The sequence below is a fragment of the Pelmatolapia mariae genome, linkage group LG4 (genome assembly GCF_036321145.2).
Source record: "Pelmatolapia mariae isolate MD_Pm_ZW linkage group LG4, Pm_UMD_F_2, whole genome shotgun sequence".
Classification (NCBI taxonomy): domain Eukaryota; kingdom Metazoa; phylum Chordata; class Actinopteri; order Cichliformes; family Cichlidae; genus Pelmatolapia; species Pelmatolapia mariae.
The window spans coordinates 11,128,811-11,149,356 of record NC_086230.1 but is presented as its reverse complement, the minus strand read 5'-3'; the positions used below and the strand labels follow the sequence as shown (position 1 = coordinate 11,149,356).

The 20,546-nt window shown below is 44.6% G+C and overlaps 2 protein-coding genes across 3 annotated transcripts in view; both read left to right on the top strand.

Moving 5' to 3' along the window:
- Window positions 1-2,749: 2,749 nt before the first annotated feature.
- Window positions 2,750-6,908, top strand: actb2 (actin, beta 2). The gene is made up of 6 exons (XM_063471437.1): window positions 2,750-2,877; window positions 4,320-4,449; window positions 4,632-4,871; window positions 5,259-5,697; window positions 5,805-5,986; window positions 6,086-6,908. The coding sequence occupies exons 2-6, from the start codon at window positions 4,327-4,329 to the stop codon at window positions 6,227-6,229; spliced, it is 1,128 nt and encodes a 375-aa protein (XP_063327507.1). The 5' UTR covers window positions 2,750-2,877; window positions 4,320-4,326; the 3' UTR covers window positions 6,230-6,908.
- An 8,296-nt stretch (window positions 6,909-15,204) lies between these two features.
- tnrc18 (trinucleotide repeat containing 18) overlaps window positions 15,205-20,546 on the top strand; it is a 45,970-nt gene continuing 40,628 nt past the window's right edge. For both annotated transcript variants that reach the window (XM_063471436.1, XM_063471435.1), the window contains exons 1-2: window positions 15,205-15,368; window positions 17,104-17,453. In XM_063471436.1, coding sequence (XP_063327506.1) covers window positions 17,240-17,453 — 214 coding nt within the window. In that variant the 5' untranslated portion in view covers window positions 15,205-15,368; window positions 17,104-17,239. The remainder of the gene's footprint in view (window positions 15,369-17,103; window positions 17,454-20,546) is intronic.

Genomic DNA, 20,546 nt, shown 5'->3' with positions numbered 1-20,546 from the left:
GTGGAGGAGGAGGAGGCTTTCCAGGACAGTATTCCAAGCACTTGGCGAGTACACATTTCCCACTGAAGAGTGTTGACAACATAGCACTTAACCAGAGACCTCTCACTTCCAACCAGAGAGCTGTACACAAACATACATAAATACATGCTCGCCCAAGCTGACTGACAACCTGAGCTCCGCTTTGATTCTTTATAAAGGAGTGAGCGAAGAAGCTCCGACGCCGCTGTCGCCGCTACGATGGTGGATGTCATATTAAATATAGCCACAGGTTCAAATATTGAGCCAAAAGCTCAAGCCTAGCACTTTTTTATCCTTTTGGTCCTGCATGATGTCACAGAACGGATATCATGTGTACATGACATGACCTAATATGGTCAGGTACACACAAGCCACGCCCACCTGCTGCCCATACCTTCTGTTTGTGATGGCAACCAATCAGAAAAAAAGTTGGCTTTAAAGACTGAGAATGCATTGAGTGCCCGCACTGAGGTCCAGCCTCACATCAGTAGTGATTATTCTGAACTGTAAATGATGGAAAGCTTCTTTTTAGTTCAAAACTAAACAAAAAAACAATAGATCCTCCTTTAAATGCTTTTGCCCTGAATCAAAGTAGGAGCTGGAGCTGTGGGTTGGAACAATGACTCACCTATGCACGTATGTGCGTTGCATAGACACACACTGTGAATTCAAAATCCCACAGGCACTCCCTGAGGCCGGATTAAACATTTCCCAGCCAATCCCTGTTTACGCCATTACAGAGACACAACCCTCTGGTTTCTGTTCAAACCTCCATTAACAGGGTTCATGCTTTTGCTTTGTTTTTTATTGTTTTATTCATTAGAAATACAATTTTAATACTGATAAAACAAACATGAATAAAACTTTAGGCGTTCAAGGCAACATCGCTGAAGTCTAGGTGAGATTTAAGACCTGTAAATTAGCAAGTGTAGCCAGAAGATATTTTGATTGCTGTAAACGCTCTTCCCTGCATGTGCAAGCCCTCTAACTGCATCTGCATGAGTCTGTGCACAAACCAACACTTGATTTGATCGCTTTTAACAAATTTGTTCATCACCAAGTATTAAAGTTCAGCCGGAAGAAGGGTTAAAATGTGCAGGTCTCACCCTCGCCATTTCACACTACAGGAAGCTGTAGTTCATTTAAAAGAGGCTTATAAGGGTCCATTTAAATGGCCATTTAAAGTCAACATGACAAAGAACAGAGGGCAGGAACAACGAGATACACAAGAGTTGATGCAACTGAGAGAGGAAAGGGAAGTGGTGTGGGGGGAAGAGAAGGAGCTGCTGTGAGTGTGGCTTTAAATGGTACTGAGGCCACCTCGCCATTTTTATAACCTGCATGCTTGTGCACTGAATGAATGAATGAATGAATGGAGGGATGGCTGGATTGGTGTGCAGGCTGTTTGAATTTAATGAGAGATAGATGAGAGGGGAATGGGGGACCACAGAGGAAGAGTGGGGTTAAAGTAAAACCTTCAAACCTTCACACTGTGGTATGATTGAATGTTAAACCTTTACACAGCGGTGAATCGTTGATGGAAAGTTGCCTGCCTGCAGGCCTAAGGTCAACCCCGCAGCATAAGTCTGTGACAGGGGTTAGATTGGGCCCATTGCTCAGGGAGTGAGCAAGGCCGAAAATCACACGTTTTAAAGTGTACTCACACAAGAACAGGAAGTGGAAATGGGCGCAGTGTGTGTGCCTCTGTGTTTTATCTGAAACTGGTAAATAAAACCTGGGTTTTTTTTATTTATTTAAATAAAGGTCAATCAAAGGGGATCTACTGAGTGATTAAGCTAAAGGCATGGGAGTGTTGGTCGTCTGTCTGATAGAGCAGGGAGTTTTAATACTTCCTGCTTCATAGTAATCAGCAGGAATCACACCCATAATAACCAAGCAGAGCATAAAAATCTGAGACAAGCATGAGATTCCCCCCTCCATTATCACCTGAAATGACACACCTTTATCATGCTGCTGTATCTCAAACAGAGAGGAAGAGGTAGCTATTTACAGGACACCTGACAACCATGAAGGACACATACCTGACATATAAATGAACTTTATAAGAAACAACTGGCATCAGTGGACAAGGGGGTGGCCTTACACACAGCAAACTGGTCATTCCCCGGCCTGTGGAGGGGCAGCTCCACAGCTCTGTGTTCATTAAGCTTTTGACCTGGTGATGCAGTGGTCGTGACTCCCACTGGGCTCACATCTGCCTTTCAAAGTGGAGGCAACCTCAGCATCACCCCCACCCTACTTCGATGTCTGAAATATCAAATAATGCTAGGTTATTCCAGGCTGAATAACCGGGAGAGAGGACAGCCTTTTGATAAAAAAAAAAGCCTGAGGCCTCTGCAGCCTTCACAGGGAGGAGTCCTGGGTGCTGAGCTCTGCTAACGTTCATATATGTTTATAACAAACTGCTCTGAGCAGGTGCAGGAGGGACATATTTCACTTTTAATAAACAATAAACGTCATTTAACCTGAACATACAGCGGTATATCTACACATTAAGACTTACTAGGTAGGCCTCGCCACACCAATCCCTTCCCTTTTATTTTCTCCAATCCTTTGCTATTATCGCCTCCCTCTCTGTCTTTCTCTCTCTCTCGAATCGCGAGCGCTCGGTGCACCATAGCGTGCACGCGACGTGCCCAGTGAGTGACGCCGGACCAATCAGGGGGCGCAATTCCGAAAGTTTACCTTTTATGGCTAGAGCCAGGCAACCGACTGGGTATAAAAAACAAGCGCCCACAGCTAACGGATTCACTCTGAGCGCCGTCACACTCACAGCTTGTGCGGGATATCATTTGCCTGAAACCGTTTCCCTTAAAGCGAAAAGCCCCCCACCCAAAGGTAAGGAGACAGAGAAATCCTTATTTATAAATTCTTATTTTAGGATGTTTATCAAGTAAACAACGAGCTGATTTGTTTATTTTATGTAAACATGGATGAATTTATTCACCTTAATGCAAACTGTCGTCGGGGACCACGCGGTTCTTTGTCTTCCCGTACAAGAATTGTATTGATTGTTAAACAGCAGTATCTGTATCTTGTGTTTGGCTTTTTTAAAACGAGGAACGGTTATGATTGCAGACAAGTTCATTAGCGCTGCTGCTGCGATTCACAGGTGCTTTTGGATGGAGCCGGCTTCTAGTAAATGGCATCCTATGAGTTAATGGTTGCGCTAAAACCGGTGTTTGTCACCGTGTAGTCGTACACGTTTTTTTTGCAGGATTGTGGCGATGCCTGGCATTTGGTCCCAGGCAGGGTACTTTGAAGAGGGTTTCCGAGTTGAGGCTGTCTGGATCCCGGCTGCTCCCTTTGTGCGCCCGATGCGGCGGGGTGTGACCTACTTTAGCATATTAGCCTAGCCACATCATGCTAGCACGCCCTTCAGATTTGCAGCAGTTGCAGTTTTAAGTCTCTCTCGTTTATCCTGGATACTCCCACACACGCTTTTAAAAGTTGAATTCCTTTCTTTTTTATTTAACCTGATCTGGTGTCAGTTTAAGGCTTGCAGTAAAAAGACAGAAGGCCTAGCTTTTCTTTCTTTTTAAAGGTGATAAACTGATTAATAGCTCAAGTGAATGAATATGTCCCGATCTGTTTAGTCTTTTCTTAGATGTGACAAGAAAGAAAAGAGGAAATTGCCAATCAATCGCCTGATCTTCCACTCCGAGAAAAGGCGTGGCTTTCAGGAAATGGATCACCAGTCAAGCGCTTGTGACCATTCATGAGTCGGCATAAGTTCATTATGCAACTTCTCTTCTCATAAACTAGCTTCAGTATTAAGTAATCGCAGACTTCATCTTTTTTTTTCTTTAAACCTGTAGCCTTTTTTAAGTGTCTCGTGCTGTGCAATGAATGAGTGTGCTGCTGCATGACGCAGTGATATTCACTCAAAGGACTTAGAAGGTTCATAAAAGCGAGCGTGATTAAGCAACAGTGGGAGGGCGCTGGTTGTAACGATAGTAAAATGAAGGGAGTGGTCTGTCGGCTCTTCTGTAATGTGGACTGTTCCTCCTTTTTTTTTTTTTTTTTTTTTCTTGCCGTGCGTTGCCGCTCTGGCGTCGCGCCACGCGCCGGTAGCCGCAAAGCTGCTCAAAACCGAACCATGTCCTTATATGGTAATAACAGAACGCAGCGCCACTTCCTTTTGTCTGGCTTACTCGGAATGTGGGGCACGAGCTCCTCCTAGCGGCCGAGCTCGTGAACTTCCGCTAGTTAACAGGAAGTGGAAGCAGAATGGCCGCAGGCTTGATTGTTAATCCTTTTTTTTTCTTTATCTTCAACAGTTCAGCCATGGAAGATGAAATCGCCGCACTGGTTGTTGACAACGGATCCGGTATGTGCAAGGCCGGATTCGCCGGAGACGACGCCCCTCGTGCTGTCTTCCCCTCCATCGTCGGTCGCCCCAGGCATCAGGTTAGCGACTGCGCATGTCTACTTTTAATGCCACCTTAAATGGTGACTTATGTCACAAATCAAGCCTAAATCAAGAAAATAGTTCAACTTAATGACAGTTAATGTTAGTTCAGCTATCACTTCTCTAACTTCTCTAAATTTTGTAATTTGACTTTTTAACTAAAACTGATCTCCTTGTTCAGGGTGTGATGGTGGGTATGGGTCAGAAAGACAGCTACGTTGGTGATGAGGCCCAGAGCAAGAGAGGTATCCTGACCCTGAAGTACCCCATCGAGCACGGTATTGTGACCAACTGGGATGACATGGAGAAGATCTGGCATCACACCTTCTACAACGAGCTGAGAGTTGCCCCTGAGGAGCACCCCGTCCTGCTCACAGAGGCTCCCCTGAACCCCAAAGCCAACAGGGAGAAGATGACCCAGGTACACACTTTTTCCACTTGTAATGTTTGGCTAGACCTCAGTGTTTATCTCCTCCCCAGTTTCCTTCTGTTCCATTCTCATTTGCTCCTTCCTTCCCCTCCCTCCTCTCCTCCAGGACCTCTCTTCTATAAGATGATCTATCATCAACAGGTCTCTTGACTGTGTGCCTTACCTGCACTTGTGTCTATTTAGGAGCGCAGTAGCTCTGCACTTTATTAGACATTGACTTACTTGCACAAGTGTGAAGGAATGTTTACTTTCTGCACTTTTATTCTACTAACTTCAGTCAGCCTCACTCTAATGCATGTAGTGAGTGCAGTGGTCACAAAAGCTAGACTTGTCTTTTTAAATTTGTAAAGCTAAAATGTGTTCTCCCTCTCCTTGCAGATCATGTTCGAGACCTTCAACACCCCCGCCATGTACGTTGCCATCCAGGCCGTGCTGTCCCTGTACGCCTCTGGTCGTACCACTGGTATCGTCATGGACTCCGGTGATGGTGTGACCCACACAGTGCCCATCTACGAGGGTTATGCCCTGCCCCACGCCATCCTGCGTCTGGACCTGGCTGGCCGTGACCTCACAGACTACCTCATGAAGATCCTGACAGAGCGTGGCTACTCCTTCACCACCACAGCCGAGAGGGAAATCGTGCGTGACATCAAGGAGAAGCTGTGCTACGTCGCCCTGGACTTCGAGCAGGAGATGGGCACCGCTGCCTCCTCCTCCTCCCTGGAGAAGAGTTACGAGCTGCCTGACGGACAGGTCATCACCATTGGCAATGAGAGGTTCCGTTGCCCCGAGGCCCTCTTCCAGCCTTCCTTCCTTGGTATGTTTTCAACAGAAATCCACCACTTATTAAATTGTCACATGCAAACTGGGCCCTTATAGTGTCCTGCAGTTCCACTTGCTAACTGGTGTCTTGTATCTTCTCAGGTATGGAATCCTGCGGAATCCACGAAACCACCTACAACAGCATCATGAAGTGCGACGTCGACATCCGTAAGGACCTGTACGCCAACACCGTGCTGTCTGGAGGTACCACCATGTACCCCGGCATCGCTGACAGGATGCAGAAGGAGATCACAGCCCTGGCCCCATCCACCATGAAGATCAAGGTGAGCTGACTTGCTTTCTAGTGGCATTCATAAGGGTTTAGTTAATGCACTTAAAAATTATTAAGCATCCTAATGACACTCTGCCTCGTTGTCCTGCAGATCATCGCCCCACCTGAGCGTAAATACTCCGTCTGGATCGGAGGCTCCATCCTGGCCTCCCTGTCCACCTTCCAGCAGATGTGGATCAGCAAGCAGGAGTACGATGAGTCCGGCCCCTCCATTGTCCACCGCAAATGCTTCTAAACAGACTGTTCCTTCTCCCCTTCCCCAACCAAACGCCCAACAACTTCAGCTCTGTGCAAAACAACCACACACCACACATTTCTCATACACAACTCAGGCGCAGAGAATAGATGACCAACTCATTGGCATGGCTTCAGTTATTTTTGGCGCTTGACTCAGGATTTAAAAAAACTGGAACGATGAAGGAGACAGTAATGTTTTTGGCTAGGTTTTAAAAAAGACACCCCAGGGTTCTGCAGTCTCATCTGGGGCTTAAAAAAAATGTACATTTTGTTTTTCTTTAAGTCATTCCAAATGTTTGTTAACTGCATTGTTCAGACACATGATTCCAAATGTTAACTTGCATTGTTCAGATACGTATTTGCCTCTGTGAAGGCTGCCCAGTGGTTGGCGCATACTTAACATGGTTGTAGTATCGCTTGTATGTAAGTTATGTCTGGGTTTTTTGTACTTTCAGCCTTAAAAGAAAATCTTGGTCCTGTTTAATTTTTGTTTTTGTTATGCAAACCCTCATCCTGACCCCACTTCTTCTCCCCCCATGTTGGAGGTTTCATCCCTGGGGTGGTGGGGCAAGGGGGTGTCTCGGAATGATGGGGTAAACATGGGGTGCCAGACCGGTGGGGCCAACCTGTACACTGACTAAACAATCCCAATAAAGTGCACATGTGTTCCGAAGTGATGTCTGACTTTTGTCTTTTTTATGACTTGAAACTTTCTACAGCTTAGTCTTCCCTTTGCAATAATTTTAGCATTACTATGTGAGTGTTAAAGTAGACTTAACTGCTGTATGACTAGCATTTTAAAACCAAACCAATGCTTTATTCATGGCGCAAAGTCATGCTAGTGTACAGATCTATTATAGCTCGTTTGCTCATAGTTTTTGGCCTTTGAGCTGGTATCTGTAAAAGATTAAAGGTAAAATGGCAACAAACTGACAATCTGTAGATCTACATTTTGATATACTTAAAAGGCAAAGCTGAAACATCCTGTCTAAATGCAAGCAGTTTCCAGTGTTCTCTCAGCTGTGCTCAGCCCTTGGGCCTTTACAAGCTGTTACAGCAGTGATGTATTTTCTTGCTAGAGCTAAACTAGAAATCTAATCACCAATGGGTTCTCCAATTAACTCCCCATAAACAAGCTGTGCTTGCAACTGTAGGATAACTTCATAACTGCTATAATAGCAATGCACCTCTAAGCAGCTTTTGCTGGTCTGTATTTTTATGAAGTAGTGCTGCTGTTAAAGCCAAGTTGCTAGATGGCAGATAAATCAATTACCACTTACCGTTTATTGTGAGTGATTCATTAACATGAAGCATTAAAGTGCCATAAGTGCTATTTGTGTATATTAGGTTAGAGGGTGGAGGCACCGTGGCTTCTCCCATTAAAAGTGCCTTGCCAGTAATTCCCGTCCATTTGACTCAGTGTTGCTGAGAACCGGCGAAGCCTCGATCTCATTTGATGTTAGATTCTGAAAATAGTGCCCGAGTTAAACTTAATGCACAGTACTTGCAGACTGTAACAGGATGCTTTTGCGTGTCAGAGTATGATGTGTTTAAATGCATCAGTATCTCTATGCTTTTTGGTGCTTCAGGGGTTTATGCTGACCTGTTTTTTTTTTTTTTTAGTATTACTTACGTGAGCTGACTGTGTGTAAAGTAATGTGACTATAAAGGTCAGTCAGTCTCACACGGTAAGGACAGTCTCTAAATGTCACATGAAAGGGTCTTTTCGCTGCCTTTGTGTGTTTCTTAATGACTTCACTGCTTTCCTCATGATGAGCTGTTTATTGGCTATAAAAAGCTTTGACAGTAATCTTTTTGTTTTTAGACTTCAGTTTTATGATGTGAGTGACAAGAGGTTAAATCTCTCCATAAAGGGGGGGAAAAAAAAAGATTGACTTTCAGGCAGTTGCGCTGTTTAGACAGCAGATGGCGACAGAGGCTGATTTATCTTCATATCACAAACTAAGGCGTGACTCTCCTGCCTGTTCTCACATCCTCGTTTTTCTCTGCACAAATGCACGGTTGACCAGGTGCTTTGTGTCACTGCATGTGCAAGGTATATATATATATATATATATATATATATATATATATATATATATATATATATATATATATATATATATACAATACTGTGCAAAAGCTTTATGCAGATGAGGAAAAAATGCTGTAAACAAAGAATGCTTTCAAAAATGGATGTATTAATCATTTATTTTAATCAATCAACAAAATGCAATGAATGAACAAAAGAGAAATTTAAATCAAATCAATATTTAGTGTGACCACCCTTTGCCTTCAAAACAACATCAATTCTTCTAGGTACACTTGCACACAGTTTTTGAAGGAACTCAGCTGGTAAGTTGTTCCAAACATCTTGGAGAACTAACCACAGATCTTCTGTGGTTGTCATGTAATCCCAGACACACTCGATGATGTTGAGATCAGGGCTCCGTGGGGGCCATACCATCACTTCCAGTACTTCTTGATCTTCTTCAAGCTGGTTCTCAATGACTTTGGCTGTATGTTTGGGGCCGTTGTCCTGCTACAGAATACATTTGGGGCCAATAAACAATCATTTATATTTCTGAAAGCATTCTTTGTTTGCAGCATTTTTTGACACCTGCGTAAAACTTTTGCACAGTACTGTATATATATTAGAACCCAAAGGGTGTGGGGAGAAACTGTGAGACGGCAGTTAAAAGATGCCATTGAAGTTGAGGTTTCATGCCAGCTTTCCTAGAATGGTGGGAAAATAAGATCCCGTGCTGATACAGGCCCATTTCCTGTGCACTTCTAAAAGCGGATCTTCCACATTTGTATATCAGAGAGATGAAAGAGGATAAGATGGATAGACCAGCCCCACCCTCATGTTCAATGCATCATATCCTGTTTCTGTGTGTGTGTGTGTGTGTGTGTGTGTGTGTGTGTGTGTGTGTGTGTGTGTGTGTGTGTGTGTGTGTGTGTGCGCGTGTGTGCGTGAGAGAGAGGGACAGCACAGATCTAGTGCGGCTCAAAGTCATGCTGCTCCCATTAATCAGGCTGCCCTACATTCATGCTGTATCCTGAGTGGAATGCAGGCCTGTTAGAGAGGACATGCAGGTCCGTGCATATGCATAAAGACGTGTGCACTTGCCCTGATAGAAATTCATATATGCACGCTTCTAGAAAGGCTACACACACACACACACTCCGAGGATCGAGTGTGTTTGGTATTGAAAATGTATTCCATCTCACTGCAGCTCCCGCCCCAGTGCACCCCTGTGATTCTGCTGAGACTGCTTCCCTCTGATATCCTTTTACTGCCACGCCAGCAAAACACGCACTGCCAGAGAAACAGCGCTTAGTGTGTGTGTTTGTAGTGTACTACACTTTATTTTCCCGGTCTTTGTCAGGGTTGTGTGTGTGTGTTGTCTGTGGACTGCAGGTGTTTGTGAATGAAGCACTCCCAGATCAAAAGTGTCTGTGAGAAACGACACAGTGGGGTGGGGTGTGTGTGTGTGTGTGTGTGTGTGTGGGGGGGGGTCATTTGTCATAAAAAAAAAGAGGCTTAGTGTGTCCTTCCTTTTTTCTTCTTCTTTCTTTTTCTACTACAGGCGTGAGGTTCTAGAGCAAGCAAATCCACTGGTCAGGGACCTCTTTCACCTGCAGTTTTCACCTCTCTCCAAGAGGTGGGGCTGCTGCACTACATGTGTCTTCTTCGACCTGTGAACTGGGTGAAAGGCAAACACGAGAAATAGAGGGCTACAACTGCTGACAGGAGGAGGCCAGAGGAGAATAATCAACTCAAATACACTAGATCCTCCATTTGCAGGGCTTGGAGTGATTTCAATGCTACAGTGGATGACATGCTCACAGGGTTAATACATCTCTGCATCCACCCCCCCCCCCCCCACCCCCCCAATCCCTCAAAGGACATTACAGTATCTTGTCTGATTGACTGACAGCAGCTTTAAAGTGATATTTTGTGTCTGTTTCACATACTCTGGAGTGCAGACCATCCCTCTGTTCTACAGTAACCGAATAAAGATGCATGATCGGTAGCAGCGTTTGCAGCAGCAGGAGCAGCAAGCCTTGGGAGGACTCAGTGACCCTGACACATCACCACTGAGCATTTACTCAGCAGGATATATGAGTCTGTTGCATCACTGTTTCCTTACATTTGTGGCAAGCCTGTGGATGTTTGGTTTTTTTATTTCTAGAGAAAAGAAAAAAAAAAACATGATTTCTCAGAGATCTGACCGCACAAGTCAGGAAGAGGAACAAGCACCAAAAATATACAGTCCTGCAAACTGCAAGCTTGCTCGAGCACTGTACAGAGCACAGCTGACAGACACAACCACTGCCTCCTCATTTGCCATCCCCCACGTTGGTTTAAAGCAGGAGGGGCAGATGGAAATTTCTGTGCTGTGACCGCTTGGTGCATGTCTTTGTCATGGTGCTATTTCCAGGAGCGAAAAGAAAGAACCTGAAAGATTAAGACAAGAAAGCAACACCACAAGCTTTTGGGCATCTCAGTTATGGTAGACTGACTTATTTAGCACTTTCACATCTGATTACAAGCTCAGACTATAAGTCAGACAGGGTTTTCTTCTTGGTAGAAGACTGTCGCCTGTTTTCTTTCTTTTTAAAAAATCCAAATAACACTGGCTGTTTAGTGACCTATTAGTCACCTGATGTATGCTTAACCTGACTAATTTGCCTGCTGGCTCATGTCATGGTGTACACCCTGACATTACATTTACCTACAACTAAGGACAATCAAAAGCAAATTTGTCCCTCATTGCATACAGCAGACCGACAACCAAATGTGCTGTATCCCATAGCATATCTGGGTCACATCATCAGGAATGATCGCTGTGGTCGCCCAGGCAAATAAACCGGAATGCAAACTGCACAATGTGCACAGACGATGTCAAAACAGTACCTTTTACAAGCTACTGTACTCCAATGCATGCAGCACATTTGTAAAGGAAAAACAAACACACACATAGAAAAAAAAGCTTCAGGTGGCACATGATAACACATTCAGGATTTTGCTCAAGCTTCCAACGTACACAAGCTCAAGCCAAATGTTTGCAGCTAGTAATGTTCCCACCTTTCACGCTGTGAGTGTAAAAATGGAGTTATGCTGATCTCAACTAAGCGTGCTCTAAGTGACGCAAAATATTCCTCATCTTTCTGGGAGCACTGGAACAAATGCCAATGCTTGTTTTGATATTTACTGCTTCCTTTTTTCTTTCTGTATTGAGATGTGTTGGATGTAAAAGTATGTCCTCGCACCATCTCATGTACTTCTTCCAGCTGGTGTGTTGTATGTGTGTGTTGTTTTTGCTGTGTGCATTTGGCTATTTCCTAACCCTGAACACACCGCCCCCCAAAAAAGAAAGAAAAATGCAAAAAGAGACAAACCAGAAATCACTTTACACATTCTGGAAATTGGTGGACCTACTTTTTCTTCTGTCTTGTGCACACGTCTTCTGATGTGAAGTAAGTGGCCAGCTGTGTGTTCTCAAGTGGTCCAATCAAATCAAAAACAAAACAAAAACAACAACAAAAAAACCCTTCAAGGCTCTGTCTGATGATTGGCAGTCACCCCATGAGAGCTCTGGGTCTGTATGGGCCTACAGCTCTGAAGTGGAGGGGGGTTGGTCTGTGTTTGTGTGGGTGGGTGGGCGGGGGGGTGTCAGTCATCTAAGCCTCGGTAGCATTTTTATTGCACGCGTGTGTGCGTTGCCTGTGCATGTACATTTGTTTCGCTCCAGCAGGAAACATGACACTGCTATTAGGTTTCTTCATAAATATATTTCTGCATGTATCTTGCTGCAGTGCAGTAGCACCAGCTTCAGTAACAATACAGAGCTTGTGTCGAGCATGAGATGTGGTTTGATGAATGATTTAGCCCTCTGGGCATGCAGGCTCACTGCTCTGTGTGTGAGGGAGGATTTTGGGAGGGGGAGGAGGGGGGGGGGGGGGTAGTATTTGGACTTATTGTTTTGTTTTATGGAATACAGTAGAAAATATACTTAACTGAGAATACAACCATGCCTCATGGTTTTATTAGCCCATTACTGTGTGTTTTTATGGTTATGCAGGAGGACATCCTTTTGTATTTATGTAGGGCTATGCGTCTCCTCTCCACAGAGGTGTGAACCCCTAGCTGAATGAATCAATGCCGCCTCCTCACTCTGTCCCCCGTGGGTTAATGCAGCCACAGGCCTTGGAGAAAATCAGATAGTCTGTCCAGCAAATCAAATCATTTACCTGATCCTTCAGCTGATAGGACAGAATTAACCCAAGCCTTAGAAAAGATAGTATTTGGACAGCCACACAGCTAGAGGTTGATGTGAGATACGGCGCTGAGGGGGGAAGATAAGGGGCAAACAACAAGAAGAAAAACACTAGCAGCCTGGATGAGAGTCAAGGATAACAAATGTTCTCCCTCTATAACATCTGCTGAGTGGAATAAAAAAAAACCCCAACAACAACAACAACAACAAAAAGCGTTAGTAAGATGAAAAAAAAAATGACTGTGGTATTATATTGACTCAGCAGCGTTTTTAGGTTATAAATCATGGTTTTCTGTACTTTTTCCACAGCAGCTCCAACAGCCTGGAACATACAGTTGGATCATCCTCAAAGAACACAGTTGGTGTATATGCTATAAAAAAACAAAAAAACATAATCTACCAAATGGTCCCATCTGTTCCTATCCATGTGACAAGCCTAACCTAGAAATAAACAGATATGTCTCTGAACCTGGACACATTGTTCTGCACATTAGCTGCTTGTTGTGCTGTAGGTGGAGAGTGCAATGAGGAATGCTGAATTAGCCTTTATTGGGTTATTTGGCTGAACTGGAGGGTTTCATTACATAGAAATTCAGTGTGATGTTTGTATAAAAATAAGTCACCTTATTATTATCATTTTATTACAGTGAATAAACACACATTATGTTGTGGATGTGGATTAAACCCGTGCGTAAAAAACTAAAAAAACAAACAAACAAAAAAACAAGCTGCAAGTAATAAGCTGTGCTCTTGATTATACGCTGGAATCATGACTAAGCTGTTTGGTAAATTTGCCACGAATCATCCGTACCCACCTCAAAGTGGGGATAACTCCCACGGAAGCCACGGTGTTTTTGACAAGACAAAACCAACACAGTGAAGGTAAAACCTGCCTCTCGCTCGCAGGTTGAAAAGAGGGCAACAATAGGACACTAATTAGAAAGCATTGTCTGAATTCCCAGTCGGGAGCGATTTGGAGAACAAAGAGCCGACTCGGTCCCCTCGGACAGTCCGGGACATGACTCTGATCTCCGCCTGGTAATTCCCTCCCCGAGTCCCGTCAGGGATGACAGGCACATCGTAGCAGCGAGGTCAACGGGGTGAGATCCGCCGCTGAGCTGCCTGGTGTTTTTGCAAAGCTCGCTGGCGGTGTGGTGGTCCGATTGGACAAAAACAAAGAAGCCACCGAGCCGTGGCCACCGGGAAAGTCGGGCACCGAGTGTCCCCACAAGCGGGTACATAACGTCCACGTCTGCTGTTCGGATGAGCCCTCGCTGCTCTCCTTCTTCTCCTTTGGCGATTCGGTCTGTTGAAGCGCTCGCTGTGCCCCTACACCGAAGGGTCGCCTTGAAACCGGTGCACTGAGGAGGGAGGGGCTGGAGAAATGGAGGGAGGAGGAAGGAGGGGGGCACGGGCAGCTTGAAACCGCCTCTAATTTTTTTAATCAACATTTTTGCAACTGTGTAACGCGGGGCGGTGTACTTCAAAGGAAACTTATGGATAATAAAAATCCGCGAGGGTCCGACAGTGCTGTCCGCAAGGAGGAACAGGGGGGTCACATCGGGGATGAGGAAGGGGAGGCGTGTGTGTGGCTGTGTGTGGGGAGGGACTTCTACAGCCACAGATTACACCAAAGGTCGACCCCCCCCCCCACTCCCCCTTTATGAGTCTTAACACAATGGTACTAAATGAGTACGCCACTTTTTCTCCCCCTTTTAATGCAAATGTGTGTGTCCCTCCTCCTGTTCAGTCTGTGGAGATTATGCACAAGCGGACACCCCAGCCTTGTTTTCACCTACAGCCCGATTTGCATACCGAAAGCGGTGAATTCGAGCCGCAGCCCTTAAGATGCCGACAACGACGAGTTCTCAGTGGGTCTTCAGGAGGTCTCTGACCAGTGAAATAGTGCTGTAGATCACAGCGCCCAGACGATGGTAGACCAGAGATATGGCCGATCGTGGTCTTAAACAATGCTTTTGATGGCTCCCATATGGTCAGTTGTCAGGCCTAAAACATAAAATAGTCTGTGTTTCTGGCTTGTGACTCGTTTCCCATTTCCACTCATGTCTTTTCATGAAACCATATACCTGATCTACTGTTTCTAAAGCCCTAGCCCAAATGAAATGAATTCATTGCTATTCCCTTTGTAGCAAATAGTGGAGAGTGGGATAATTCTGTGACTTAATTGGGCTTATTCACTGCTTCCTGGTGAGAAAAAAGTAAACTTGAGTACCACACTACCTAAAAAAAAAAAAAAACTTTACAACGCCTCCAAACGCCTGGGATACTTTCCACTCCTCAATCTCCAGTGATTTTTTTTAGCGTCTATTATAATCAGCGTGGAAACTGGTGGGTGGGTGAGTAAGTGGGGGGGGCATCGCTTTGACCCCCTTACTCTCTCTCTCTTTCTCGAGCACACATGGTGGGGGAAAAAAAAGAGAAAACCCACTGCTTGTTTTGATCACCCGGTCTTGATGGAAGAGGGGACCTTGAAACTGCTCAACCTTTCCTCGCTCCATAATTGGTTTTATAGTGCTGGCGAGAGGCCACGGTGTGTGTTTTTTTAATACACTCGGGAGCTTTGATCGACATTCCTTACAGCCAATCAGAGAGGAGCAGTGTGAAAAGTCCTGGGTTGGGTGGTGGTAAAGGAGGTGGGTGGGGCTTACAAAACAATGCTGTGTTTCATTGCTAGACGCGTCACGGGCTTTCTCTCTCCCCCCCAGTTATTCCCCAGTTTACCTTCGGACCAGCCTGTAATGGACTACTCCAGTTCTCCCAGCAACCTGGACGGATTTTAAGAAGCGCTGGCATTTTTTAAGCCCCTTTCACGACATTTTACCCTTTCAAGTAAGCGCTGGGCATGTTTTTCCCCGTCTTCTCTACGTACCATGGCCTTTTCTTAATAAAATAGTCGTATTTTTTGTTGTTTTAAAAGCTATTTTGGTCCGCGAGTGCGATTTGAAAAGGGCGCGGAGGTTAGTGCACGCGACGTGTTGTTATTTTTTTTTTTATCGGGATGTCGTCGGTGTGAAAAAGCAACTTTCGAGACGTTTCTTCCGACAGAGTTTTGCGTGGCTTTTAGTGGAACCGTGAAAAAGTTTGAAACGTGGCTGAAATGCCGAGCCTCCTGCGCTGCCGTGCCGCATGGGTCACACCGAGAAGGGAAAAAGCTTTCGGTCTAGCTTATCTCCTAATTTAACTGTCCTGGACTCTTTTTATTAAAAAAGAAAAAATACAGGCACTTTCTCTTTGGCTCCCGTGTTTCTCTAAAGTGGTAAAAAGGCGTTATTGTGATTTCTAAGCGAGCCCTTCTTTTCAGAGCCCGCCCGCTTGGATATCACGAGTCATTGCTGTGATGTGTTTGTTTGCAGCCTTTGAAGGTTAACTCGGCTTTAGCCTTTTTCTTTTTAAGCTTAAATTCATGACTAATAATGTAAGTCGTGTTTAATTTGGGGGCAATCTGTAAATAAATAGAAAATAGGATATTGAAGCTACAAGCTACCGTGTTTATACCGTCTTGGATGCCGTTTGTAAAAGTCGCATTTGCTTGTTATTTTCCCCTAAACTTTTGTTCTGTATCTCTCTGGAATTTAAACATAACATAGATATCTGCGAGGTTTTAATAAAGAGCTGCTCCAAATTCATTTGAAGCGACCTTTTTTTTTTTAAATCTCATCTTTTCTCGTCCAGAATCAAGACGCGTACTTTGCTGGCTATCCGTCGGTTTATGGTCTGTGCTGTAAAGCCTACTATTATGTGTTTAAACGAGTTCAAACTTGCAGCAAAGCGTCGATAAAGTGGATATCAGTCTAAGTTTTTACACAGTGTTTGCGGCTTGGGTTCAGATTTCGCTCCTTGGGCAGCACCCTCGTCCAGTTGCGAAGTAACCCGGACTAAATCTGCATGTACAGGCAACAAAACACCGCTCACCCAGCTGATAAATGATGCAGGCTTTTGCGAGCTTATTTATTTTTAACCCGTTTGAAATTTATATTTGATGCGCCTCTAGTATTTACGGTGTATTGGTTTACATTGCGACTCGGCCCGGAGCCTAGATTGCAAGGTTTACGGATTAGAGGGACCCTGTTAATCAAGAGGAGGAAAAGAAAAAGGTGGGATAGGTTTCTAAAATCCGACGGGTTCTGGGTTTCCAGAGCGGGATTGCGAGATGCTTTCACGGTCGGGGAAGAGCAGCAGCCGCTGGCCGCTCCTCCTGCTCGTTTCCCTGGGAAGCGGAGCCGCTGTCTGCTCGCTGTGCAGCGTGGGTGTAGTACCGCTCAGATGTCACATCATAATATTGTAGATAAGTTAAAATCGTATTAAAATCTTCATTTAGGGTACGACGGCAGTGCCTCACACGGTCTCATCGGCGATTAGCTGCTATTCGAGGTTTAGTTTTTGAAGTGCTTTTCCAAACTGCGTCATTGCACATATGGGCCGCCTGTTCGCTGGAAAGAAGAGAAATCCTAAAACTACCAGTTCCCAACAGTTTGCTCCGACATTGCAGTCTGCTGTAGATTATATGCCAAGCTCTTATATTATTCTTTTTGTTTTCATTTATTTTAATTTTTGTATTTTATAGGTCAGAAGGATGGCTGAAAAGGAGCCCGAATCGCCTGGAAAACTAAAGACATTATTATAGCCAGAACTGGCTTTTTCGGAATAGAGGGCCTATCCGAACGGACTATTTCCTTTCACAACTTTCCCCGCTGTGGATAATGGATGGCAGAGATTTTGGTCCTCCCCGATCCGTCCACGTACCACCTTCGTTGTTGGCGGGGCTCGCGATGGACTCTCACTCCATCCGGCTCGGAGCAGCTGCTGCAGCCGGGAGGATCCCTCCCTCCTCCGGTCACTTGCTGGGAAGTCAGCCGCAGCCTCTCCACTCCGGAAAATTCTTGCCATCGGCCATTAACCTACATCCACACCACAGTAAGTGAGCCACGCTTCATTGCTCTGCTTGATTCTGTAATATGAGTGTCCCCCCACCCAAAAACAACAACAAGAGGAAGATTAAATATTAACTTGAAATAAAAACTGCGCACGGTTCGTGGCTATCCGTGGCAGCCTGCGCGGTCACCGCCTGGATGTGCGGTGTGATGTGGGCAAAGACAGGCGGCTGTTATAAGGCTGTGACAAGTTTCAGATGTAACAGCTCGTGTTCAGGATCCTCGGCCCCTGTAATGTGCAGCGCATTAGCGGAAAATTACTTGGCAGTTTCCGACACACATTTCTTCGGATTGAAAGGACAAACAGGGCTGCGGTGTAGATGTTCATGCAGCAGCTTGCAGGTCAGGGTGCAGCGGTCTAGGATTGCATGCGGACCATTACACTGTCATTGCTGCTCGAGGGCCGATGCAGTGTGTTTATCTGTGTTTGACACGGCGGCGGTGGTAAAGTTTTCACCTTAAAGGTATTACAGACCCGTGCTCGACCCATTTCTGAGCTAGTGTGTATTTGGAGTAAAAGTCACTCCGCTGGAACATTTGGCAAATGGCTGATGTTTCTTTTTCTTTTTTTTCATGAATTTGTAGCAGTTCTGTTAAACAGCCCTTGTTCTGCTGCAAGTACACTGGAGGATCTGTGTAATGGAGAGAAACTGTGTGTATTGGAAGCAAACTGCTGGGGTATTACACAACCATTCTCCTACAAGTGAACGCCCATGTGTTTGTTTACATCGTGTGTGTCTGTGCATTATAAGCAGAATCATATATGCAGTATATGTCATTCCCTGTTGAGCTGATGATTTTTTCCATTTACATTCAGTGCCTGCACAGTAATGTCTTGCGCTTGTTATTGGCATAGAGAGCCTTGAAATAACAAGAAAAGGAGATAACATTGCATGTTTGCATATGGTTTTGTGGTCAGTCACAGAGGAAGTTGGAGTCATCTATGTTCAAACCATATGTTCTGTGTGTGTGTGTGTGGAAAGGGATGTCTGCTGTTTCTTTTGGGAAAATGGAAAGTCTGACAAATGCTCTCACTGAGTTACTCTGAAGTCATGTAGCTGCGGACAGAGATACAATTACAGGTTTTCTGGTTTCTTTTAGCCCCAAAGGTGATAATATTCCCTTTTAGATGTGTTCCCTCTTCCTTATCTGTGAGCGTGAGTTCATTGCAGTACTTAGGGGTCCAGTAAAGTGAGGGCAGGGCTCCGATGAAGTGTTAATTTGACACCGTGGCAGAACCCACACATTCAACTCTCACACACAAACATGAAAAGGTGTCAGAGATGAAATCAGTGCACAGCAGGGAGCGTTGGGATGATTGATGGGTGCATTGTGGCAAAGAAATGTACCAGGGCACAGTTTATTGAACCAATTTTGCGCCTCCTGACAGTTTTGGGCATTACGACCTTAAATTTCTATCAGCATTTTTTTATATATATATATATATATAATGAGGACAATATTTTTATTACCAGCTTACAATACTAAAAGCATAACCCACTCACAACTTGATCCCACCTCTCTTCACACTGCTGGAGATGTCAATTAATATATCTTGCAGATTAATAGTAATTAAAAGGATGCGTTCCATGTGTGTTTTGGGAAAGAGTTGTATGTGCGTAGGCTGTGATGGGATTCATGTAAACTCTGTTAGTAAACTGCATTGCTTAAAGAAATAAGGACTATATGAGGATTTGGAGGAAAGTGTGCTGTTTTTTCATATGTTTTGAAACAAAGTTGCCACATTAATTAAGATCGGCCACATCACAAATCTACCAACCAGCCTGGGAAATTCCCAACACATCTAAGAGTATTTCTAAATCATGTTTCTTTTAGTTCACTGAAAGTAGCCTGTAGTTAGCCCGTGGGAATGAGGTGGGTTATCGTGTGTTGTTAAATTCTCTGGAAGTGGAGCGGTTTGTCCGCTCCTTGGAAGACTGGTGGTTTGATCCCTGACTGTAAAGCCCACGTATCAAAGTGCCCTTGAGCTGAACTTTACATACCTCGTGTATATGCTAAAGCCACACATTTTTCACTGTCATGGTGGTATTGCAAAATATATGCTTGTTGACAAAATCAGTGTCCCACCCACCCCTATGTCCTAAATACCATGGAATATTTTCCCTTTGGAGTTAATCGACGTGTGGTTTTTACTAGTTTTTACTCTTCCCAAATACCATTCTGGCTCATTCTTTCCCGGTTATGACGGTTAACTAAAACTAAGTGTGAAAAAACATTAAAGTTAAGTGAAATAAAAGCGGGAAAGTAGACAAATTAAAGCAATTTTCTTTGGTTTTGGTTTTAGTTTGGTCAGATTTGTCAACACAAGGAGCCTGTGTTTGTGTCAGGCGACTGTGTGTGAAGTTTTTGCTGTGTGTTGTTTTGCTTTGAGCTTCTTAAAGAATGCCACTCATATCGTAACAGAAACTAATAATAGCTAAACTAAAACAAGACATTTCTGCTCTATAGAAACTGAACTGAAATGAGCAAACTTTCCCAGGAAAATAAGTGAAACCCAGCTCAACTGAGAGGGGAAAATTGTTTAACAGTAATAACTTTGGTTAGGATGACGTGACGCCCCTGCATCTCCCCTCCCGTGGCTCAGAAACGAGCTGAAAACTGCTTGTGTGCAGACGGGTTTGTGCGGCGCAAACTTGACGTTTAGCCAGAGGGGTTGTGGGACGGGGTGTGGTTGTGTTGTTGTGAAGCAGAATTGACCCAGCTGCTGTCCCAGCCCAGATTGGCAGTTGAAAGGCTCCTTTTAAAACAGGATACATTTTACCCTGACCTTCCAAAACTCTGTGTGACTCATCTCCCCTGTTGCACACTCTCACAGCCTCTGCCCACCAAAGCCCACCACAGTGCGACACAGGTCATTTAGCTTTATGGCACTCCTCCATATCAAATCCCCACACATTACATTTAACCAACCCCTAATGAGATTGCAGTCCTGTGCTTGTAATAACACTATACAACCCTATTACATAATAATTACCCAGTAATTGTGAATGTTCATAATGTTCCTCTTTAATTGCAATAAACCGCATGAATCCAGTTCTCAAGGACCTGCTGTGCA

What these genes read in the sequence shown, in the direction of transcription:
- actb2 (XM_063471437.1), top strand. Translation starts at nt 4,327, where the DNA reads ATGGAAGATGAAATCGCCGCACTGGTTGTTGACAACGGATCCGGTATG. An exon ending in TCGGTCGCCCCAGGCATCAG is followed by an intron (nt 4,450 to 4,631) that starts GTTAGCGACTGC and finishes CTCCTTGTTCAG; the next exon opens with GGTGTGATGGTGGGTATGGG. An exon ending in ACAGGGAGAAGATGACCCAG is followed by an intron (nt 4,872 to 5,258) that starts GTACACACTTTT and finishes CTCTCCTTGCAG; the next exon opens with ATCATGTTCGAGACCTTCAA.